Source organism: Oncorhynchus clarkii, chromosome 21 (assembly GCF_045791955.1).
Source record: "Oncorhynchus clarkii lewisi isolate Uvic-CL-2024 chromosome 21, UVic_Ocla_1.0, whole genome shotgun sequence".
Lineage (NCBI taxonomy): Eukaryota > Metazoa > Chordata > Actinopteri > Salmoniformes > Salmonidae > Oncorhynchus > Oncorhynchus clarkii.
Window position 1 is genome coordinate 20,376,489 of NC_092167.1, and position 25,665 is coordinate 20,402,153.

The 25,665-nt window shown below is 42.3% G+C and overlaps 1 protein-coding gene across 1 annotated transcript in view; it reads right to left on the reverse strand.

Moving 5' to 3' along the window:
- Positions 1 to 221: 221 nt before the first annotated feature.
- LOC139378727 (forkhead box protein P2-like) overlaps positions 222 to 25,665 on the reverse strand; it is a 105,144-nt gene continuing 79,700 nt past the window's right edge. The window contains exons 10-18 of the mRNA XM_071121170.1: positions 21,375 to 21,462; positions 19,710 to 19,793; positions 15,541 to 15,751; positions 14,850 to 14,926; positions 14,613 to 14,714; positions 11,944 to 12,065; positions 11,487 to 11,556; positions 9,862 to 10,187; positions 222 to 4,001 (exon numbers count right to left, since the gene is read on the reverse strand). Coding sequence (XP_070977271.1) covers positions 3,857 to 4,001; positions 9,862 to 10,187; positions 11,487 to 11,556; positions 11,944 to 12,065; positions 14,613 to 14,714; positions 14,850 to 14,926; positions 15,541 to 15,751; positions 19,710 to 19,793; positions 21,375 to 21,462 — 1,225 coding nt within the window. The 3' untranslated portion in view covers positions 222 to 3,856. The remainder of the gene's footprint in view (positions 4,002 to 9,861; positions 10,188 to 11,486; positions 11,557 to 11,943; positions 12,066 to 14,612; positions 14,715 to 14,849; positions 14,927 to 15,540; positions 15,752 to 19,709; positions 19,794 to 21,374; positions 21,463 to 25,665) is intronic.

Genomic DNA, 25,665 nt, shown 5'->3' on the forward strand with positions numbered 1-25,665 from the left:
CTAGAATCTGGAACAAAGCCTTGCAACACACACATTAAAATGGAATTGTTTTTTTCCCCCCTTGTCATTCTCAGAAGTAGCACAGTCCTGAAACGTTAAAAGAGTAATGCCAGCTCGATCTTTCATGGTTGCGCCTTTGTAGAATATAAAATGTATATGTGTACAAAAAAAGTAAGAACTCCCTGAAGTTGGAGGTAGACAGTTGCTTTTCAAATCCTAGTTTTGGTCCTTTATTTTAGTCAGCAGTGAAAAGCCATGAATACAGAAAATAATAACGACTGTTACAATTCTCAACCATGACCTTCTAGTGTCAGAGAATCTTTAACGCATGGACACAGTACACGGTAATGAAGGTATCAAAAATGAGTTCACCTCGATCATAAAGGAGTACAACAAAAACAAAAAAACATAAAAGGTATTCACTAATTACATAAACATATGTGTTTGCTACAGTCCCAATTTACTGTATACATAGGGGGATCATATTCCCAATTATTAGAGAATGATAGTAGTAGAAAGTATACATGACTCAACTGCCAGACATAATGCTTCATAAAGTATGCACAGAGGTACAAGCAATAAATACACACATTAGGTTAAGCCTTACAGCTACGCAAAGCAGATGCAGAAGAAGCAGGTTTGCTATTCTTAGCGAGCAATGAGAGAACAGTAAAAAAAAATAATCATGAAATTCAGAAAAGAAACACCAATTTTTTTTTTCTTTTTCTTCGCTTAGAAAAAAGTCTGGTAAATTTTATGGGTCCACCAACATTTTTACATAGTATGCACAGTTATCAAAATACAGACAAAATCATCCCAGAAAATCCAGACAATCCTAAAATCTAGTGGAGGAGCAGATTGCAGTTCTGGGATCTTTCTGGTATTATGTGCAAGCAACTATTTCAGACATTTTTATTTTTACAAAACCCATGCAAAATCTACAGGTAATATGCATTCTGTGGCTGACAGTTTTTCCTTCCCAAACAGTATAGTTGAGGTACGCATTCTTATGCATTGTACTTACATTTAGGTCATCCTCCTGATCATTTGTATGTCTTACAGTATCTTTTATTTGTTAATGATTGTTTTCCAGTCCACCAAATTATTTTAGACATGCATTTTAAAACACAATATTCCCTTAAAGGTATTTTTACATTATCATTCTACAAATGTTTGAGGACAACCTATGACAATTACTAATCTTCTTCCGTGTCTGACGTCGGGAATGTAAACTGTCCGTCGAGCCGTGTCCATTTGAGTAAAGTGTAACAGCTCTTGTGGCTCTCTAATAACTCAACGTGCAATCTGCCATTTAATTGTTCAGAATTGGTTGTGCAGAGGTAGAACCTTTTTTACATTTTTTTATAGAAAGCCTTCGTTTTTGGGGTTAAGTGGGAGAATCCTTTTTTTGTTGTTGTTGAAAGACGCCGTGTCCTTTATATTTGGTGTGATAAGATTATTATGAACGTCGTCTTCCAAGTCATTTTTTGCTGACTCCGTCAAAGTACATAAGGGAGAAGCCTTTGTTCCTGGGCCCAGCACCCTCTTGAAGTGGAACTGGCATGACTGTGTGTGTAACGTGTGTTTGGGTTATGCATGTGTGTTTGGTTATGTACGTAGTAGTGCGCTAAGCTCTAGAAGCCAACTTTTTGGGCTTGGCACAACACTTGAAAACAACATATATGCACAGTATGTTTCCATACATACGCACAAAGCAGACACACACTGATAGTTAAAATACAATACAACTCAGTCAGTTATTTGACAGTATCTGTTTTTCTGCATCTGAAGGTTACCATAACAAGGACCAGGAAAGCTGGCAGACCAAACACACAGGACTGCGCGCGCGTGTGTGTGTGTGCGTGTGCGTGTGTGTGTGCCTTTGAAAGGGTTTGTGTGTGTCATTTCTAGAGTGTCTATCCCATAACCAGAGGCAGAATTTTGTGTAACTTTGGTTTGACTGAAAACGGAAATGACCATTAAAGCAACAACATCCACTTTTCTAGATGACATTTAGCTGAGAGAAATGAAATATATTTTTTGACAATCACTAACTTCTGTTCCTGCCACTAGAATCCCAAATGTGATATACAAGTTGCCTACCCTATACAGAATGCAGTGCAGTTAAAGATAGCTTCTCCTGTGCTACCACACTGACTGTATCTATATAGTTAAGAAGCTATGGATTAGACAATGAAGCATTTAAACTATAGAATAAAGCAAATATCACCTAGAAAATGTTTCTTTTCACCTTTGATATCCCTCTTCTACAATGGCTATATTATTTGCTTTTATGTGATAACCAAGCCACATCATTTCATATCAACTTGAAATTATGACTTATTTGGCTTTACTAGATATTTTAAATGTTTGGTTACTATGTTTCCAGTTTCGGTTTTAAACGCGGCTCTAAAGAAACCGCGTGGAAATAAGACATGACATATTTGACAGTCCCACTAAACATGACATATTCACTAGATTAGAGAAAACTATGACATGATGGGTGACGGAAAGACAAAAACAAAAGAAATCAAAAATCAAAAAAACAATCTTTCACAACAACACAATTTTCTGCACTTCCATTGAACACACAAATGTTCATTTTGGTCATGATCCACTTTTACAGTAGAGCTGCTCTCTACCAGTCCCTATCACATCGCCTGTAGTCACATGTCACATCTCCTCTCCTCTCTCGCCCTAAACTCCAAGTGGACACTACAAGTTATCAAATTACACATCAAAATCTTGTATTTTTTTTTCTTGAATCATCTTTGTACAGGGCTAAATGAAACGATCCCAGAGGTTATTTAGAAGGTAGTTCGCGGAAAGCTTCTCTTTATACTAGTTAAAGTCACAGAAGGCTGACCAAAGAGTCTGGTGGCTTCTGTCTAAGCTATTGGCCATTGATAGTGTTGGCTTTGGTTTCTAGCTGTTGCCTGTGACTGTTTGCAGGTAGACAAAGCTTTAGAACAAGGAGGTAAAAGAGAACAGCAGAAGAATATGCAGAAATGCATTTTTTCCCGTATTGGTTGGTGCTTACACAAACAGTTAAGTTATTCAAACTTAATGTCACGTTAATTACTTTTCATCACAAACAGGTTCAGACTGGAAGCCTACTTTTTTGACAGCTGCAACAGTCTTGATACCGTGCTTCTGTTACTGTTGGGAAATAGGAAATGGCATTTACAGTCGGTGGTGCCAGAAATCAGAATACAAAAAGTAGAACGCAAAAAGAAGAAAAAAACAACAACCGTTTTTTAGAATTTTTGCAACATACAGGCAGTGACACTAATTTCTGATACTACTCCTGTGCAAATGATGGACAGAGCAACAACGTTTGAATTGAACCAGCAATTGTTTCTAACATCAACAACTACTGTGAGGGTTTTTTGATATTCACAAAATTAAACATCTTTTTTTTGGCAGTATATGAGGCCGTTAGCTTTCTACAGAACGGGTTCCCAGACTCGTGTTTTTGTCGTTTTCCGTCCATGAGCCTCTGTGTGTGTCGGTGTGTATGTAGTGGCCAAGCCATCTTAATGAAACAGGTCTGAAAGTCGTTTTAAAAACCAGACATCTCATGCCTGTCATGTTCAGTCAGGGATCCCATAGGGCTGCAACAAAGAGTTCCTTTGGGCCTCGTCTTCCGGATGCATGCTCAATAAATACTCCAGTCCGCGGGTCGGGAGGGAGGAGAGTCAGCTGTGGTCTGTTCTGTTGGTTCTGTTTGGTTCTGGGTGAGGAGTGGTTCTGGTTCTAGCAGGTTCTAGGAGGACAGCCTGTGAGGAAACAGGTAGGAGGACAGTGTGACGGAGGTGGAGGGAGGGGCCTGTAGTAGTGGGAGGGACTCCAGTAGTCACTCCAGGTCATCTGATAGGTTTCCCTCCTCCAGCTCCCGGTCGTCGTCTAGCTCTGGGCTGTGGTTGGCTGTCGTCACCAGTGACATCGGACAGTCATCGTCGTCCATGTTCAACGGCTCCTCCTTGACGTGGATCGCTGGCCTGGAAAGGAATTTATGAAATATGTTGTAAATAATTTTATACATAAAGACATATGATAACCGAGTAGGAAATTGATACAGTGATACAGTTCTACCAACGTGCCTTAGTCCCATAGTCCACCCAGATAGAAGCCACTGCTATACAGTGGTGAATGTGTGAACTCCCATACAATTAAACACAAAAACTATGATTGAAGTGAGAAGTTAGGCTGGGTTCAAATTAAAATGAGTGCCACAAGCCTGGATTTCACCCATGCACTACCAAGGTGTTTGAGCACACAGCTATGAACTAAACCTGTCTCTCTGCCTGTCCGGTGGTTGGTCATCAGTGAGCTGCAGACAGGGGTCTACAGTGGCAGTGAAGTCAAAGAGATCCTCTTATGAATATCTGAGTTGTTTGCGTACAAGGCTCTAGGGTATCAACTCTTCACCCTGGTCACATATTTTATCATGCTGCTATTTGTTAAAGGTAATTAGAAAGATTGTGAGGGAGAAGCCCCTCAGCACAATTAACAGGGGAAGGAACCAGAAGAAAACGACTAATAAATCACTCAAATAAGCCTCCCTCTTCTACAGAATGTATCTTCAATATTTATTTGTATTTTATTTAACCTTTATTTAACTAGGCAAGTCAGGTAAGAACAAATTCTTATTTACAATGACGGCCTAACCCTCCCCTAACCCGGACGACGCTGGGTTAATTGCGCGCCGACCTATGGGACTCTCGATCGCGGCCGGTGGTGATACAGCCCGGGATCGTACCCGGGTCCCCCAAAGATATTCCACATAATAAACCTACAGTATGTCTTTTTCAGAGAAAACATAAAACATTTTGAATGCAATAATTGAAATCAGCCTGAATTATCATAAACATATCAAAGCTGGCATTACATTGCTGAACACCGTGTAACAACAACCATGGTATTTGTGAAACGATAGTTCAACATGAAACATCACTTCCACTGTAAGCAATTGCATCAACATTTTTATGACAAAAATTTGAAAATGGCTTATACCCAGACATGGTTGGCCATCAAGAGTTTACTGATGACACCTGGTTGACTTAAAATATATATATATAAAACACACTGCATACTAAATAATGGAGAATTTATCATCCCCTCTAGTCCCCTGGAGCAAGGGGAGTCAAGCTTTTTTTTATCTGGTTAATAGAAAGTGCAATGCGTCGTTAATATGCAGGGGCGTGCGTGTCGCTCCTCCAGAGGGAAAAACCTGCAGCTAGTCTCCGCCATTAATCAGCTTCAGCCCGGCAGTTCAGTCGGACATACATGATACATGTTTTTAACTCTAAATGAATGAATATCTTTAGCCACTGTCAATAAAGGCAGTGTGAAAACACTGAAACACCGGACCGAGTGGGGAAATGGGGACGTTTCCCCTCCAGTACAACAGAGAGAGGATGGGCGGAAGTGCTGGGCTACTAACAAGAATAATAATGCTGTCACACACAAACAAGGCTTAACATGATCCGGGGCCCTACTCAGGGAAAGGGTTTGTGGCGCGATGATAAATCTGACAAAACCTAATTATTTTTGACACGTCAGATGCATCAGGGAATCCCTGTGGACTAAGAGGGGGGAGAGAGAGAGAGTGAGTGAGAGAGAGAGAGAGAGAGAGAGAGAGAGAGAGAGAGAGAGAGAGAGAGAGAGAGAGAGAGAGAGGAGAAATAGAGAGAGAGAGAGAGAGAGAGAGAGAGAGAGAGAGAGAGAGAGAGAGAGCAAGAAAAATCCTTATCAAGTATTAGAATGTGTCTGGCAGCCATCTCCTGGGTTGCCTTCATCAATGGCAGGAGGAACTTTGAATTTGAAAATAATTTTAAAAGGTACAGATTACTTTAATATTTATAGCAAAATAAATTCATATTCAGATGTGGTAGCTAGAAGGAGATGCTTTGCCTTTCCAGGATGCTAGGCGGTGTGATGAATATTTCTGTTTCCTTCTCAACCCACACACTCAAGAGGAGAAACCAGAATAAACAGAACTCTCCCCTCCAGGTGAGAAGAGGGGGATGAAACGATTATCTGGGATTAATTTCTATACACTCTTTCTAGTTATCTGGTAACACATTTATTGAATTTAATTTGTTGTCGTAAATAAAAAACAATGAACAATATTCATATTCAGAGCTACCACTCTAATCAATAGACATATGTTTTGATATTAAGTATTTGATATCTCTCCCAATTCATGTTTTTACAAAAAAAAAACATACAGTGCCATCAGAAAGTATTCACACCCCTTAACTTTTTCCACATTTTGCTGTGTTACAGCCTGAATTTAAAATTGGCCTACATACAACACCCCATCATTTCAAAGTGGAATAATGTTTTTAGAATAACAATTTAAAAAAAATAAAAATAAAAAGCTGAAATGTCTTGAGTCAACACCTTTCTTATGGTAAGCCAAAATAAGTTCAGGAGTAAAAATGTTTTTAACAAGTCACATAATAAGTTGCATGGACTCACTCTGTGTGCAGTAATAGTGTTTAACATGCTTTTTGAATGACTAGTTCATCTTTGTACCCCACATATTCAATTATCTGTAAGGTCCCTCAGTCGAGCAGTGAATTTCAAACACAGATTCAACCACAAAGACCAGGGAGGTTTTCCAATGCCTCGTAAAGATGGCCACCTATTGGTAGATGGGTATAAAAAAAGCAGACATTGAATGTCCCTTTGAACATGGTGAATTTATTCATTCAACTTTGGATGGTGTAACTACACCCAGTCATTACAAAGATACAGGCGTCCTTCCTAACTTAGTTGTCGGAGAGGAACGAAACCGCTCAGGGATTTCACCATGAGGCCAATGGTGACTTTAAAACAGTTACAGAGTTTAATGCCTGTGACATGAGAAAACTGAGGATGGATCAACAACTTTTGAATTACTCCACAATACTAACCTAAATGACTGAAAGAAAAGAAGAAAGCCTGTACAGAATAACAATATTCCAAAACATGCATCCTGTTTGCAATAAAGCACTAAAGTAAAACTGAAAAAAAATGTGGCAAAGGAATTAACTTTATGTCCTGAATACAAAGCGTTATGTTTGGGGCAAATCCAACACAACACATCACTGAGTACCGCTCTTCATATTCAAGCATGGCGGTGGATGCATCATGTTATGGGTATGCTTGTCATCGGCAAGGACTAGGGAGTGTTTTAGGATAAAAAGAAACGGAATAGAACTAAGCACAGGCAAAATCTTCTTCCACTTTGACATTACAGAGTATTTTGTGTAGATCGTTGACAAGAAATGACAATGAAATCCATTTTAATCCCACCTGGTAACACAACAAAATGTGGAAAAAGTCAAGGGGTGTGAATACTTTCTGAAGTATATTGAAATCCTTGGTGATCTCCCTCAAGCTTTGTAATAAATAATTTGTATTTAACATGTTACAACAAACATGCTACATTGACGATATTCATCTTAACGGGAGACAAATGAGGCAGGACCAGATGGTGGTCAGTAGCACAGCCATTTTTTAAATATATATTTTTTTAAATGTAAGCTTTATTTAACTAGGCAAGTCAATTAAGAACAAATTCTTATTTACAATGACGGCCTACCCTGGCCAAGCCCGGACGACGCTGGGCCAATTGTGCGCCGCGCTATGGGACTCCCAATCACGGCCGGATGTGATACAGCCATTAGACACCCAGCAGCACAACCCTTTCTCCTCATCATCACAGGCATAGCTCATAGCTTTCATTTGTATTCATTATAAACCACTAACATGCTTGTGTGGTTGGAGAATGAAAAAAAGAAAGGAGAAAAATGATTAGTCCTCGTTGTGGCTTTACACTGTATTAGAGAACCATTGGATGAGTCATTTATTCGTTAATGGCTAGCTGGCATTATGAAGTCTGGACTAAATGCCTAGGCTCTGTGTCTGATAAATACCAGCTATGTGTGTGTGCGTGAAGTTCATGTGTGTGTGTTGTGTGTGTGTGTGTGTGGTTCATAAGTGCATCTTGGACAGAGACTCATCACCATCACTGGCAGATTATGATCACTGGTAATCACGCTCTGCATGAGGCATGGCAGGGATGCAAATAACATCATTAGCTATGTGTCGTATGTTAACGAGGGGCGGGGGACGATCAGAGGACAGAGTGACACACATGATAGCATCTGAACATGGATCATTTACGGTTATCAAGGAGTGTGGAGTGATATAAAGTACATACAACAACTTAATGGCCTTACATAACAATGCAGCATAAAAAAAACAAAGGATTGTGGGTACATTTTTTCACAAATTTTACAATGTGATACTGTGGTCAATATGCGTACATTTTTGAAAATCTAAATCTCTTTTATTCTAAGTGAAACTGTTTTTACTGAAGTCCTTAAGCAGCATCCAACTGTACTGTAATTCTAGCTAGCACATCTAGTTCCTGTCTTTTTTAGTCCTTTCTTCCTCTTAAGCATACCCTTGAGGGGACACACACACACATAAATGGTAACATGCCTGGAGCTATCTGAGTCGCTGTTTGGCTGATAGCATTAACCTCCAGAAGTGGGGGAAAAAGGTTTGTCTAATTGTTCGATTCACTTGGTTTGTGAAGTTTCCCTGCTCTCTCCTGAGGACCGGCTGGTACGCCATGTACTCTTTAGTTAGTGTTACTCTCCCTTCATTATTAAGTGCATCCCAGAGAACCCACTCATAAAAACACATTTCTTCCATTTTGAGGATGTTGTGGCCGTGTAAAGGCGGAGAGCGGTAGTGGAGGCAGCCTCCACAGCACCCCCTCACACTGAGGCTAGGCCGTCGGAGAGAGAGAGTCTCCTGTTCTGTCCGTTATTAAAAGTTAAACAGCCTGGGGGAGTGGATACACAGGGATTCTGTCTGGCACTGCAGATATGCCCCACTTAACCCCCCCCCCAATCTGGCCCATTTCCGAAAGGAATAAACACATCCAAACAAATTAATGTATGGGTTAGGCCAGTTCCTCTCAGAACAGTCAGTCCCCTTCTTCGATACGGAACTGGCTTAATCCCGGTGCTACTCCAGAGATGGCTAGCAAGTTAGCTACTGTGGCTGGGCTTGCATCATTGATTTCAAATGGGGGGGGGGGGGTGGAAGTGTGTGGGAGATGGAGGAAGTAGTAGCTTCACATACAACGCCCTTGGTGTTCCATTTCCTATCTTTGGCTAGGTAAATATGGACTACAGTGACACGTGTGACATCACTGGTTAGAGGGAGAGCACATTTGTAACATACACATTCCTGAAATCCACATGACATACATTTTTAATGGCCCTCGTTCTCTCTCTGGGCTCCATTAAAAAAGATAGAGAAGGCAAAGATTTTTAAGTAATTAATGATACAGTTAGCTGCTAAATATTAATATGGACGGTCTTGAATAAAATATGACTTCTAAACCCCTACAATGCAGACATTGGAGTAATTCAAACCGAATGTGTAATCATCGTCTTTTTATAGGTTATAACTGTTACAACTGACAGCCATGTATGTAAAGCTCACCTCAGGTGTGGCATAATGTGGTGTTGAAATGAAGATTTCTTTGAACCGCCAAAATACTCTGTTAATTTAGCACTAAAATCAAATGAGTCCCCAAAAACCTCCCACTATGTTATAATCTAGTAAAGACTTTTAACAAACTACGATGCTAACAAAAGACAGCTATGGGGAGAGTGGGGATCCCCTGTTGCCACTGTATCATCTGGTACATGGAACAGAGGGGGAGGTCTGTCACCAACTCTCTCTCTGTGTTACAGTGAACACACTGAGGTAGGTGTGTGTGTGCATGCGTTAATGTGTGTGTGTGCGTGCATCCCCACCAACGAGAAGCCACTGAGTGCTACTTACATGTGTGCCTGTGGGGAGTATCCTCCAGGGCTGCTATGGCCGTTGGTGTCCAGGTGATCCAGCGATCCATTCAAGTCGGACTGGAGCAGGCTGGGGGGGCTGCTACCCATCATTCCTGGGGGGCTGCCACCCATCAACCCATGGGGGCTCCCGCCCATGAATCCATGTGGGCTACCACCCATCAATCCATGGGGGCTACCGCCCAGCATACCAGGGGGGCTCCCGCCCATTAGACCATGAGGACTGCCTCCCATCAAGCCAGACGAACTGCTGTTCATCAGACCAGGGTTCCCCAGCAGAGGCAGGGAGGTCTCAGCCAGCGCCGCCTGGGAGAGAGGGAGGGAGGAAGAGAGGGGAGAGAGGGAGACGAAGGGAAGAGGAAGGAAAAGAGTGGGAGAGAAAAGGGGTGTGGTTGATAGAGAGAGGGGGAGGGAGTGAGCGAAGGGAGAAAAAGGAAGAGAGAGAGAGAGAGAGAGAGAGAGAGAGAGAGAGAGAGAGAGAGAGAGAGAGAGAAAGTGATGGAAGTTAAGAGACAAAAGGGTATTCAGATCATAGGCCATCATTGAGATAAACCTCACACTTAGAGGAAAATTTGTTTCAATAGTCCATTGTTGATATTGTCCCAAAATGTTTTGCATGTCAGCAATCAAATTTTAAGATATATCACTTTCAAAATACAGATAATACTAGTAAAGACTGTTAACAAGCTATCATGCTAAACAGGGGAGCTCTATGGGGAGCTGTATTTTGAAAGTTGTATATCTTGAAAACTTGACTTGCTGACATGCAAAACATTTTTGGGACAATATCAACAATGAACTAATGAACAAATACCAAAAGAGAGTTTTTGGGTGGAGTTTTCCTTTAAGACAATTACTGGATGCTTTCTATAGGCTGTAAATGACTAATGATTGGATCGTTTGCAACCATCACTGAACAGTTTTCGCTGATGGTTTATTCGACTCAATATAACTCCACATAATGAAATATTTTGGATTTCACTGATATCACCATGTTGGCTTTCGATGACTATTAAACAGACAAAAAAACTTTACCTCCATAGTAAGATACTTTTGCCTCCTGCGCATTAAAGTTACATTTGCGATTAAAATTGTACGTTTTGGCTATGAGCACCTTGCTGGCTGGCCCGACAGTATGAAGCCAAATCATTTATGACAGCTTGGATAAATATTCATGCAAATGCCTTTGCATTTGCTGCGGCTGCTATCAATCTGAGCCTGTATTCAAGCTGGAGAGAGAGAAAGAGCTGGTGCCTGCTCTAACCACAGGGTGGCCTCCATTCTCACTGATCTCAACCAGAGGAAAGAGGAGGAAAGAGATGGAGGGAGAGAGAGGAGGGAGGAGAGAGGAGGGAGGAGAGAGGGAGGAGAGTGAGACCCTCCACTCAACTTTAGCCACTTTCTCCTGCATCTCCCTTGCTGACTATGAACATACAATACAGTCGGCTGAGGTCTTAAGAACTACTTCCATTTAACCACACAGAAACCACACACATAGACAGCTGTAGGCTATAGTACCCACAATACAATGGAGGGGAATCAGTCACATGTTGTCTAGCGCACAGGATCTGACAGAGCAATCGCAGGTTAATACTGTGTGTTTACCTGTAAGCTGGCGTTTAAAGCAGCTCCATAGCCCAGGCTGGAGGGAAGGTTCTTCACAAGCGTCGGGCTTCTACACCAGGAAACACAAATACACAAAACAGTTTGAAATAAACATTCTTATTTTTACAAAATGGCATATTCCAACATAAACAAATAAGTATCTAACATCATTGTAAAATACCTATTTATCCTAATAGCTGTGACATTAAACGTACCCTGTTATCTTCTGAGACCTGTATTACAGGGCTATTTAAAAATGCCTGATTATTAGTGGTAATACGGTACAGGCCCTAGGACTAGGTGGGGAGTTAGAGTGACAGCTCTGCTCTAACGTACCCTGTTATCTTCTGAGACCTGTATTACAGGGCTATTTAAAAATGCCTGATTATTAGTGGTAATACGGTACAGGCCCTAGGACTAGGTGGGGAGTTAGAGTGACAGCTCTGCTCTAACGTACCCTGTTATCTTCTGAGACCTGCGTTTCTGGTACTCCATCTCATCCACCGTCCACACGGCCCCCTTCACGTTCTCCACGCGCACAAAGCACTTGTGCAGACTGAGGTTGTGGCGAACGGCGTTCTACAGATTGAAACAAGGAGAGAAAGGTTATGGAAAGAGTCCATTTGATTTCTTTTTTTATTATCCACCTAAGAAAGGAAGGAAAGAAGCGAAGGGAAATAGATTTTTTTGGGTTGAAATTCTTAACGTTCACGCACCATTGATTTAATTAGTAAAAGCGAGTACGAGTACGAATGCACTTACAAGTCACACACAGTACATATCAATCAGAGTAAGTAGGCTGAGAGGAGGTAATCAGCATAGCGAATGGCTTTTGGTGACAGAAGTGGTAATGCTGTGGTGATAATGGTGATGTCAGTAGCAGCAGCAGCAGCAGCAGCAGCCCTCAACCCTCTGCTCTAGTCTTAATGGCAGTATCTCAAGATGATGACAGTATCACAGATTTGAGGCCCTTCCCATCCGGTGGCTAACCACTAACCCCGGTGACAATATGAGGTGTGGGGGATAAGAGGAGGAGGGGGGTTGGTGTGAGAAGGTACGACTTGTGGGTGTGAGGTGGTTTTGGGGTAGGCTAACGAGGATGTCTACTATATTGAAATAGTCTGTGCATGCTGTTAAGATAGGAGTCAAACGAATGATCAGATCTGGACACCTTTTTGTTGTAATATTGTCACATACCCTTAAAGCAAAGTGTTGCTATCAAAATGACCTGAGATGTGCATGCATTAACACATGCATGCATTACTGCATGAATGTGCAAACATGAAATATATACAAAAAAGAAAATCAACAAAAGAAATACAATATTCTTCCCCGACATTCCAGATAAATCAATATTAAAACATGCGTCAGAAAGCCTACAAATAATAACCTTTGCTTTAATATCGTCCGCTTTCACAAGCATTACTCTCCCAACGAGGTATACAGTTTTTTCCCTTTAAGAAAAGAGGTTCTCTAAAGAAAAGGGGGAAAAAAACAGCCCAGAAGCAGATCTTCGCATCTGACCTGAAAATCCCAGGATTTGATTGATCTTAATGCCCATGGCTTTGAATATGATCATTTTAATATTAATGAGAAAATGAGCAGTTTTATTATGCATGCTTTACAGTTAGATCTAATAAGCTGCTGGGGAGTGAGGAGCAGAGTGGAGGCTGGATCCTCCAGTCTCAGAGCTGATGAGACCAAGCTCAGATATTAAATCACCTTTCATTTCTTTTTCTTAAAAAAAAAAAAGTTTTCTCAGTTAATCAAATGACAAGCCCGTCACAGATCATCCCTCTAACGCCTTACAAAAGAAATGTGGGAGCTCAAAATGTAAATATATCACCTAGGTTATTGTGAAAGAGAGAGGGACTGAGATATTTCTAATGCCCATTGTGCCCACTTCTCTATATCATGACCGGGCCACCAAAAAAATCTAATGTGTGTGTGTGTCAGAGAGCGAGAGACCAGTTAGTGATAAAACAATTGACTAAACAAGTTAAAAAAAACACACAGGACTGTGTGACAATCCGGAAGAGTCCGGAGTCTTTTGCAGCACACCCTTGTGGATCAGTAATCACACGCCGACATCATTTGCATCCCAAATCCAAATTAATTCACTTTGCCAAACCTAGTTCTCTGATATGCTTTGCATGCTGATGAGAGGTGGATATATCCTGATTCCCCCCCCATCCTCTCCTCCTCCTGAGTATCCACAATGGCCACTGGCTCTTACTGGCTAACGAATTATGCTTAAGGTGGGTGAGAATAAAACACAGATACGTGTAGTGTTGGGGTAGAGGGAGGGAATATACTTATCAGCAACACACACACACACTTCCCCCAAAAACAGATGCATCAAGAAGACATTTTTAACTGTATTAGAGAGGCAGGCAATGATAGTTGTATAGGACAGAGATACAAATGAGTCCTTTTGTCCTGGTAAATGAAGTGTGTTCTCTCCCTGACAGGCTAATTCTCACTTTGGGTCTCCTTTAGTTCCGGCTGAACGGCCATAACCCCTCAGTCGGACACGCGGCCACCAGCCCGCCACTATGAGCTATGGTGTGTGTATAGGAGCACACGGGCCAGACACTAAACACAAAACCCCCTGCCACAGCCCAAGCCTCCCTAGGCAAACAGCCATCTTTCAGACTAATTAACCAATGATATGCAAGAGAGGCTGGGTGTGTGTGGGAGGAGGGATGGAGAGGGAGAGAGAGGAAGAGAGAGAGGAGAGAGAAAGAAGAGAGCGAGATAGATATAGAGTGAGGGGAGGGACAGGAGGAGAAGTAATACGGTGCATGGTAACAAAAGGTGCTGATGATTGAGTGGCTGTATTGTAATTAGCGTGCCAGGCCCCACTCCTCCCCACTGCACCAAATTAGAAAACGATATCAGAGGCAGAATTATTCTTTCACTTGTCATCTGAGAGAAAGAGGTTGGAAAAATTCACTCTATTCAAGAGGTCAGGTTAAAGAGAGGGGAGTGGGATACTAATCTGTTGGTGTCAAGTAAATAAATGTTCCTCCAAGCTTTTCTTACTGCAGGTATGGCACAAAGAGGTGTCTCTGAATGAGGAAGTAGTGTACTCTAAGGCTGTAAGAGTAGGTTTAGGGTAGGTACCTTCCAAGTAGCTGCGTTGCGTCTGAAGTAAGCAAATGTGCGCGTGAACCAGCTGTAGATTTCATTAAGCGTTAACTGCATGTCGCCTGACTCCATGATACCCTGAAATGAGACGACATCAAATAATGGTTTACTAACTAGGCGGCATGACACACACTCTCAGAGCTGCCTGCGATTCAAGCAGCAATTAATTTACATCTAATCAGGCAAAGTTAATTTATTTTTTCTCCCACTCACCTGCCTTATGAGGGTTGCATAAGTAAATGGCGGTCTGACATCGGCATTCTTATAAAACTCATAGTTTGGGGCAATCTCTGGAAAAATAAATACTGTGTCACCACCTGAAATAATTGGTAAATTTTATTCTTCAAGGTATTGGAATTAGTGCAGGGTTTCATCAAATGAAAAGCGGGAGAGAAAGAGAAGAGAAGAGGGAGGGGAGGGCAGCACACATCAAATCAGCATTTTCCATGTCTAACAAAATATAATTTTTATTAATCTCTCTCATGAGAAATCTTAAACACTAATTCATCCATATGAAATTAGATCAATGTAGATATTTTGTATGAACATGAATAATTCATGCATATTTGATACTAAATACCAGAGAGTAAATATAAACATCAAAGACAGATGCAAAGAGCTTAATACATAGAACATCTTACGTTCGAACTTAATTAACATTCCTGTAATAATTACGTTCAGAAAAAGTTCTGGTGTATTTACATATAGATTGATTATACAGAGGCTTTTTTTTTGCTTTTAAATATAACATTCCATATTGGAATAAACACGGTGCCGTTGTACAACAACAACCAATAGTAGCAATGCATTGAATGTCCAACACAGTATTCAATTAAACTCAATGAACCCAACTTTATTAATGATCATAACTCTAGGTGACTGGGCTTAGTGTAGAGGTTCTTACCTGAAGACAGTTGCATGGAGTACTTGTCGGAGTGACGTCTGCGCATGGCGCCCATGCTGGGGACGTTGGCGGCGCTGAGCAGGGAGGGCACCTGGGGCACCTGGGACATGGGTGTCACGGGGGCGCTGGGCGTGGTGGGGGTCTGAGGTACGTTCGGAGGGGACACCGACAGCAGGTTCTTCGACATGGTGACGCTCGATACCAAGTTCAGCTGAGTAAGGAGGAAAGGGGTGAGGGAGCGAGGAAAGGAAGGAGAGGGAGTGAAGGAGGGTGAGACAGGGTGGAGTGAAAGAAGGGAGAGAGAGAAAGGGGGGGGAGGAAGAGAGAACATGGGAAAGAGGGAGCGAGGGAGAGAAAGACAAGAGAGAAATATGATTGAGGGCGAGAAGAAGGAAGTAGAGGCAGGAGGGAGAAAGAAAGACGGTTTTACATCAGAAGGGGCTCTCTGACAAATGAGAGTGGATTCGCTCTACAGTTCTACAGCTGTGGTTCCACTAATAAGCTGCGTTAGAGGAAGCAGCCAATCTCCACAAATTAAAGGATACAATTGTATCATAAGAATTCTTATTCGAACACGCTGTTAAAAGATGATCTCATGATCAGCCCTCCGTGTTATCCCAACCACCATCTCTAGCCCACATAGAGACAACTCACTATGTAGTGTGTACTAAACTGTGGTAGGGAGAGAGCCAGAGACAGCCACCTCCACCACCTGGCTACAGATGGCTACAGCTGGCCGGGCCACAGCACAGGCAACCCTGACCTTTCCTGGATACAAAACAAAAGCGATGCGCCTGGTGGCCGCGGCTTCTTTCCTCTTTGAAACCCGACCAGAGAGTGTCACTTTACCTCGCCGCTAACGCTAACTGAAACCCATCACTAATCCACATAGCTTTTCTCCCTCTTTTTGTATTTCCTTTTTTTACTTGGGCTCATGTGATGTGATTGTAGGGGTTCCAACCAACCGAGTGGAAAGTTCCACCCTGACCTTTGCGTCTCTGTGCTAATTTAGGTGGAATGGAAATGACATCATTACATATTCAAACCAAATTGGCTTAATTGCGAATGGGGCGAGTGGAATGCTTGTGAGCGTTGTGAATTAAAGTGTACGGAGATCACTTTGAAAGGGGAGCAGGGTTGTAAGAGAGAGAGAGAGAGAGAGAGAGAGCGAGAGGCCTCAACAATAATTTGCGACAGCGTGTGTTGATAAATGCAATGAGATCAGATTGGAAAGACTATGGTGCATCTATGGTTTTCAGCTGATCATTATAGCACCACTTAAAGCTAATGAGCTGATACTGGGAGGGACTGTCTGGGCTGAGATGACTGGCAGCTAGTTAACAGTATGGCCTGTACTGACATCAGTACTTCTGTATCTCAGTTGGTAGAGCATGGTGCTTGCGACGGCAGGATGGTGAGTTTGATTCCCGGGACCACCCGTAAAAAAAATATATGGCTGCAAGTCACTTTGGATAGAAGCCTCTGCTAAGTGACATTTATTGTTATGTATTAGATCAACTCAAACTAGTCAGAAGAGAGAATAACTTTCCATAGGACTGCAGAGTTACTGCATAGGCTAGCTGTGGCCTTAGTACAAGTTTACTCTACCGCACAGTGGAAGGAGGAATGAATCTAAGACTGACGAGTTTAAGTTTCAAAAACATGCACATCAGCTGATTTTTTTTTAAAGGTGAAAAATATAAATTGCTAATGAATTCAAATGTTTACGTGCTAATTAAGTAATTGAATTACGGAATAATAATGATGATGGACAAGTCATAACCATCATTGTCTGAGACAGAAAGGCTTTACTACTTTTGGGAGGAAGGTAGACTAGACTACAGCAACTGTCACTGTGGAACACAGTACAGCCAGTAAACTAGCATGACAATTGAAAAGGAAAATGTATATTGCCATTTCCCCCCCCCCCCCCCCTACAACAGTTTACAAAAGAGTGTGTTGGATGTGTATAATACAGAAATCTCCATATAATTCATAACAGGTCAAGGCACCAAACCAACCAGGTCTTTAAAGTGTGTTCCTACTTAATCCCCCATTCATTCACAGCATCAGACACACACACACACATACGCACACACACGCACACACACACCACACAGCCCCAGCAACACTGTGAACAGTCATTATGTGTTACATGTTCAACACAGGGACCCACAAAGGGTTTGGATACGCTGTCAAACATAGCAAAAATGCACTCCATAATAAATCCTATCAAGTGTGTGTGTGTGTGTGTGCGTAATCACATGTATATTTATAGTGTTAAGATTCCCTCTTTTTCCCCCCCCCCTCCGCTCCCCCCACCAGGTACGGCAACAAGCGTAACATGTTTGCAGGCATACAATCCTAGTATTTGCAAAATGGAATTTATTAAAGCCCTAACTGAGAGGAAGAGTGAATGAGAGGCAGGGATGAGCACTTTGCCACCTCTCTGCTCATCTGAATATATATATTCAAGGTTGGGTCTGGGAGAGAGAGAGAGAGAGAGAGAGAGAAAAAAAACCCTCATTATTCAGGGATCTGCAGCCTTGGTAACTTTGATTTTCATCCATCCATGGCATGGCCAAAAGGTAACATTTAATGAAGTGCCATTCAGAGAGTAAATGGGGTCATATAATAGACAGTGCGCCCAGCGCGAGGAACACCTTGTGTTGGGCTACTGATAGCTGTTAAGGGTTGCAGTGATGAACCAACAAGACTCATTTCAGCAGCCGGCAATACATTCACACTATTAATATTTATCAAATACGTGGGCTGTTTCAACCCCAGCCATGTTCGGGCTGTAAACCCATGCTATGATGATATCTATTACCCATCTCCTATTGCGGTGGAACTATGCATTTTTTCACATATATTATACACATGTAGTCATTTTCACATGCCAAAATCTACAGTATAACTACGCTCCTCTCTAGTTCTCCAAAGGGGGGAGCCTTAAAACTGAAGCTAGAGAGAGTTTGTTCATTTAAGGATCTCTGTATGAATTACGCATCATCAAATGCAATTAGCAGTTCTTTCATGTGCGGTTTATGTAATGCAGTACTTCATTAACATGATTCATTCATATGCAGTCCTGGATTACAGTCCTGAACATTCTTTATTACAGTCCTGAACATTCTTTATTACAGTCCTGAACATTCTTTATTACAGTCCTGAACATTCTTTATTACAGTCCTGAACATTCTTTATTACAGTCCTGAACATTCTTTATTACAGTCCTGAACATTCTTTATTACAGTCCTGAACATTCTTTATTACAGTCCTGAACATTCTTTATTAGACTAGATGTAACCAAGCTGCTGGAGTTTTGAAGATAAAAAAAAATGGGGGGAAAAAGTGATTGAATAATAAATTGGAGGAAAGCAGACGATTCCTGACGGGTTTGCAGGATAATTGTTCTATCTTGTGATTCTACTTTATATGATGAGAGGTGATGAGCAGGAATATTATCCCATTGAAATTAGGCACTTACTAAGCAGCAGCAACATACTAACAATGTTTCTACTGTCAATTTTTTAAAACTGCTTTAAAAATTAGGTCAACAATACTAACAAAAATTATGCATTGTTTTTGCAAATGCAATATTTAAAATTGTGTGTATGATTTAAATATATTTGCATTGTGAGTGTATCCATATTCAAAGCAAATATATATTAAAGTGAAATAGTGTCAAATAGATTTTAGGCAATTTTTGCCCAAATTTGTAGGGTTTTATATCCATTATAAGCCCATTTTATTGCATACTTATTACTGGGCTATTTTATTGCTCATCATCTTTACCAGTACAGCTATCAGTTGAGATGTTTGTTGTCCAAATGAAACATCTTCTCATTTCTCTCACTCGACTTTAAGTGCTGCTTTGGACTGTGGTGCTAACAGGTTGTTTTGACCATTATATCTATCACAATGAAATGGCCCAGCGTTTTGGCAAAGGACTCGAGCCTGTGATTTAATACACGCCCGGCTCTATTGTCCTCTCTGTCATAGACTGAGATGTATCTGATGGGAGATGTGTAACCTGGTATTGCCTTTCCATCCCACTATCATCCCTCCATCCATTTTAACTGCTGACGGTTAAACTGTTTCATTTCATCTGCTGGGGCTCATTCAGCCAAACCCTGTTTACTGTATATAGAGCAATATGCACTCACAGGTTTTGGAGATGGCTTGGGCTCCGAGGGCCGCATGTGCAAGTGGGCCATCATCGCCTGAAGACGCTCACGTTCTTTAGAAAGCTGTTAGCGGAGAGAGGGAGAGAAAATAAAACAGTTTTAGAAATGAGCGATTTTCCCCAGACTGCAACAGTAATACATCTTGTTATCGAGCTTGTCTCTCTTGTAATGAATCCTGCATATGCCCAGGCTGGGGCTCCTAGCTAAGTCTGCCTTGAAGACACAGACTTAAACCAAACCAGCGGAGGAGAGGAAGAGGAGAAGAGAAGAGAGAGACAAAACATTTCTGCTGCTGGTGGTGGTGGTGTCGGGCAAGGGGAAGTTAGTGCGAAGAGGTCAGGGAAAACAAATAGCGCTTCATCTTTTTGTCAATAGCAGAATTTAGGTCACGGATGCTTTGACAGCAACAAGCTACTCAGGCTCTAAATTAGAGGGTCTTGAGTGCCTCCTCAAAGTCCTGTGGACATGGTTAGAGAGATGGACCCTAGCCAACAGCTGCCAAGAGGTGAAGGGGTCCTTCAAACAGAGTGCCAGCGAGGCCCGCCTCCATGCTCCCCCCTGTTCCCTTGGAGGTCCAGTTAGTGGCCCTGCAATCTGCTATCATCAATCTAACTCACTGGGAGTGACAGGGACCAGGCAGTGTGAACAGACTGAACTACACTCCTCCTGCGCTAGCTACAACACGAAGACAGCGGCAGCAGCATCCAGCAACACTGGACTAGACTGAACTGGGCCTCATTACCAGTGACGGCTCTCAGGGATGGAGTGAAGGGAAAAAAGGAGGCGAGGAAGGACGTAAAAGAGCACACGCCGACTGGTAATTGGTCACACTGTAAACACGAGGTTCGGCGGCTTTGGGTGTCAGCAAAAAAAAAAAAAAAAAAAACACCCAATACTTTTTAGTTTTCTTTTACATATAAATAATAATTATTCTTTTTTTTTGTTGTTCTGACCCTCCAAAACCCCAACAACATAAAAACTAGATGTTTTGTGGGAGTGGAAAACAACTTTATAGTGGAACGCTTGGGCAGCATTCAGATCAGCATCAAGCCAGCTTAGTGTGTGTGAGAGAGAGAGAGAGAGGGCGAGAGTGTGTGGGAACTTAGAACTCGAAGAGCATGTCTGTTTGTCCATGCTACCCCGGGCCTAAAGCAGGCCTGACTGTCAGCACCACAGTGTAAATGCAGTACAGAAAATAGACAGCCGTGGTGTAAATCCAGTGCAATGTGGGAATGCCGTGGATGCTGAGTAATAATGTCGTTCAATCACCGGACTCATTATCTCGACAGAGTGACACGCTAATAAGGTCACGCTCCACCTACTAAAAATAGTTCCCTTCTTCAGGAGATTTCGTCAGGTGCAAAGTGCATTTAATTAACATGCAGGGAAAGGGGAGAGATGCACTCCGTTATTAATTGGAAAGGAGAGAAAATAAGCACATCCTTAATTCAATTAAAACAGTCACAATGGGTTTGGTGCTGGCCCAAGGATTCCTTTGTTTAGGTCTCGCTATATAAGCTTCTGGTAGGTGTGCTTGTGTCCACCTCTTAGTGTGCTGCATTTTGTCCTAGCCGGCCACACAAACAGGCACGTAGAAATGAATTAGAAATCAATGGCAATGTAATAATGCTAAAAGAGCCGTGCCTGTATCTCTAGCTGCTGTACCACCTGCATCTGGACTCGACACTGGGCCGTGCTCCTGTCGTCTAGAGCATGCTCATTGTTAAGGTGCCTGGAGACAGGGAGAGAGACAGGGAGAGAGAGAGAGACAGGGAGGGAGAGAGAGAGAGAGAGAGAGAGAGAGGGAGGGAGGGAGGGAGGGAGGGAGGGAGGGAGGGAGGGAGGGAGGGAGGGAGGGAGGGAGGGAGGGAGGGAGGGAGGGAGGGAGGGAGGGAGGGAGGGAGGGAGGGAGGGAGAGACAGGGAGGGAGAGAGAGGGAGGGAGGGAAGTCGTTAATGATGTTATATGCATACAAATTCATAAAATCAGGCATTGTAATTTAAATTATTAAAATGCAAAAATGTGATTATTTATTATGATTATTTATTAAATGATGTATTATCATAAATTATTATTATTATGATGTTGTTGTTGTCAACATCATTCTGAAATGATATGTAATACTGGTGCATGTGGTTCTGATATAAAACAGTGAAAGCATCTCCAATATGACAATAGGCCCTCTGTAGTGTGGATGGGAGTCAGTGACTACCCAGAGCACTACTCTATGGAGGATAAAAGATGCTGGTCTGGCACAATGGGTTTGTATCCAATTCATTTACAGAAAACAATAAAGGCAATTTAACGTTGAGAACATTTAAAAATGCTCCCCTTCCAAAGTGGGCATTTATTCAGCATTTATTCAGCATTTATTCAGCGGCAGACTGTATCTCCTTCATTAGATTTTTTTTTTAAAGCAGACAGCCATAACAGTTGATGACGGTTCGTCTTGATTGGATTTTGTCTGCAGGACACAAAAGAACCTCGCCATTAAAATAGACCTTTATTCCCTGCACCACGCTACAAAGGCGAAAAAGGTTTTTTAAAGTGTTGTGATGTTCGGTAATGAGCCTCTATCTGAATTATCATTGGTGACAAACTCACAAAGCGGGCTTTGAGAAGACATGGTTATGAAATGCCAGAGCTGCCACATTCTTTCCTGTAATTATAGGTTAGCTTGCAGACCCTTCAATGATCATTTACAGCACTGCCTCCAGTGCATTAGTGGGAGCTTAAATCGCTCTCTCTGACACACACACGCACACCACACACACACATACACATACACACACACATACATGCACACACACACGTTTCACCATATATTATATTTATAGTCTTTTCCTATTTACTGTTTAACAGCAAAATGCTAAACAATACAAACGTAGTCGCCAGCCTGCCTTAGTATGCCAATCAAAGCATGGAATGGGACATTTGTAATCACAATAGCCCAGTACCTTTCAATTATGGCCGGGCACATTTAAAACCATTCCAATTTCATTCCTGTTTTATGCTTTTGTAACCATTTCAGGTCTAATGCTCAGATATGTTCCATTATGAATCAGGAATGAGATAGCATTAAAAGGAGGGGGAGAGGCTGGACTGGTGGGTTTCTCCAGCCCGTGTCTAATTGCTGTTTCAGAATGCGCATGCAAAGGGGCATTTCATTAATCATTTAATCACGTCCCTCGCAGGAAGAGGAAACTAATGCTGCAAATACCCTTTTCATTTCAATGCTCATAATGCTATCTTATGCACTTGATGTATGGCGTGTGTCATAAATCACAGCTACTTCAAAAGCACCAAGTGGGCTGGCCCACTATCCCTGAAGATCCTTCATTACCAAATACAAAAAAATACAAAAAATCTTTATTAAGTTTCCCTCTCATGGACAGACAAGCAGGCTGTGTTTTTTCTCTCTCTCCTGTTGGAGGGGAGAGGTTGTGAATTAGCTGCAGAAGGCCTCTCGATATTCCTCCGACCATTTTTTTTCCTCAAATGATCCCTTTTTTGTCTTCCTCTTCTTCTCCTGCTGGCCAGTTAGCAAGGCGATTACAAACAGATTACGGCCTGCAGTTGAAATATCAAAATGGCAAGCTCTGCTATTATGCATTAATAAGAAAGAGGGAAATAGAGAAAGAGTGTAAGAGAGAGAGAGAGAGTGAGAGAGACATCGAGGGAGGGAGGGAGGGAGAGAGAAAGAGAGAGATGGTGTGAGGGAGAGAGATTGACAGCGAGAGATGCAGAAAGAGTGAGAGAGAGAGTGAGAGACAACAAGCAATAAAAAGAGAAGGAGGGAGAGAGAGAGAGAGAGAGAGAGAGAGAGAGAGAGAGAGAGAGACAGGTTATCCGTCATCGTCACCAGAATATCCCCTAATGAGCCGGGCCCAGTCAGACTCAGAGCAGTACAAACAGAGAGGTGAGCGAGGGAAGAGAGGCCGGACGCCTTCACAAAGACAGCTCTGAACAAACATTTCTGGAGCCACCACATAATTTATGGGTCACTTTACAGGCATATTGATTTTTGTTTTGAGAGGGGAATAACCAATGTGATGGGTCCAATAGCACAGGAAGGCAGAAAGAAAGAGGGAGAGCTGGGGAGATTGACAGATGCAGGGATTCAGGGACAGAGAGGCCACACTAATACAGTATAGCAGTATAGCAGGGTTTTCTAGACAAAAACAAAGCAAAGGTTCCTAGTTTATGAGAAGTGGCTGTTATACACTTTGGGATAGTTATTCCTATGGAGTATCATATTATGTTGTCCATTTTGTATCCTCACCGACCACTAAGACAAATATACACACAATATACTGAAGTTATACACTGAGAGTTCTAAGAGCCTGCTAATATACCTTCAAGCACACAGTATGGTGTGCCTAATTGTCCATGTGTCCTATCACAGCTTCGTCGACCCAGACCCTTCATGCTAGCTAGGCCGGGGCCTCCATCCTCCCTGACTGTCTAGCATGGCGCAGAGTAACACAAACACACATTGCAGACCCACACCAGACCAGACAGCGGCATATGCATAACTAATGTAATGCCCTCAGTTTTAAAGGTCTTGTCACACCCAGCCAGACGTCTGGCAGAGTAGCGCTAAGGGGGCCTATCCGGGGGCTTCTTACTGCCTTGTGGGTTTAATTAAGCAACGGTTAGAGACACTCGCGGTCAGGTTAACGTCTCTCTCTCTCTCTCTCTCCCCCTCTCTCTCTCTCTCTCTCCGCTTGCCATGTCTCTCTCTGACGCTACTGCCTGCTGGGTAAGGGGGAACATGGCGAAGAGTTAAGTGAGGAGGCAGATAAATTGTCTGTGTAGACGGCGAGGTGCATCGATTTAGGGAGACCCTGCTCTGAGGGGTTGGCGTTCGGGGCAAGCTGGTGGTTTGGATGGTGGGTATGAATATACATGGGTTGACGGGTTGAAGGATGTTTAATTGGAGATGATAATCAAACGGTAACTAACTCTTCTCGGGTGTGTGTGTGTGTGTGTGTGTGTGTGTGTGTGTGTGTGAGATCACAGATGGGAGAGCAAATCAATACAGAACTAGGGAACAGAGCAGGAAGCATTATATAATAATACTAAACAGAATGGAGTATTAAAAGGTATGTGATGTGAATGAATCAAATATTTCTGCATTGATTGCACTGTAGAGTACTGTACCATGCCCGCAAATGTATACATATCACTGTAACACTAATCTAAAAGAACAAATCTGTGTGTGAAGTCAGTTATTCTCATTCCTGCCAAACCTTGAAAATACACGCGCCTCAAAACTATTTAGAAGCACATTCATTTACATGCATCAACATGCACGCACAGGCCCACACACACGCCCCCGACACCCCCTCGAACACTCCCACGCTAATATTACATTTGAACTACAGAGCTAACACAACGTGCCAGCCAACCTCTAGGCTAGCTCTCCAGGTGAACACACATAAAAGAGACACTGAAGAGCTATTAAATGCTGATCTTGACAAGTTTCCTACCCGCAACACAACAAAAGATGACTAAACGCGCCCGCTGCATGATATTTTGTTTCATACCTCCAGCAACCAACCATCAGGTTACCTAGGTTTCCCCCCTTCCTCGCGTTCTCGTCTTAAAGTGCCATTTGATTCTGACACCTATTTTATGTAAACCTTTTTAAAGTGTGTGTGTACCTGGCTGTTGCCGAGGAGATGAGTGGCATCTCCGAAAACATTAAAAGGCTCTCCCTGACACAGACGATAGCTCCTCCAAGGCAAGGCAGACAAGCAGCCATCTTTGTTCTGCCAGGATCACGCTGTCTTTTTGTTGCTGTCTGTTTCCATGTGCCGGTTACAGTACATGAACCTGACTCCTCGCAGGCTGGATGCAACGACGTGGAGTCTCACCCAGAATCTTTAAGGCTGTTTTGTAAAGACAGTTGTTTTAAGCAGGGTCCCTTCCA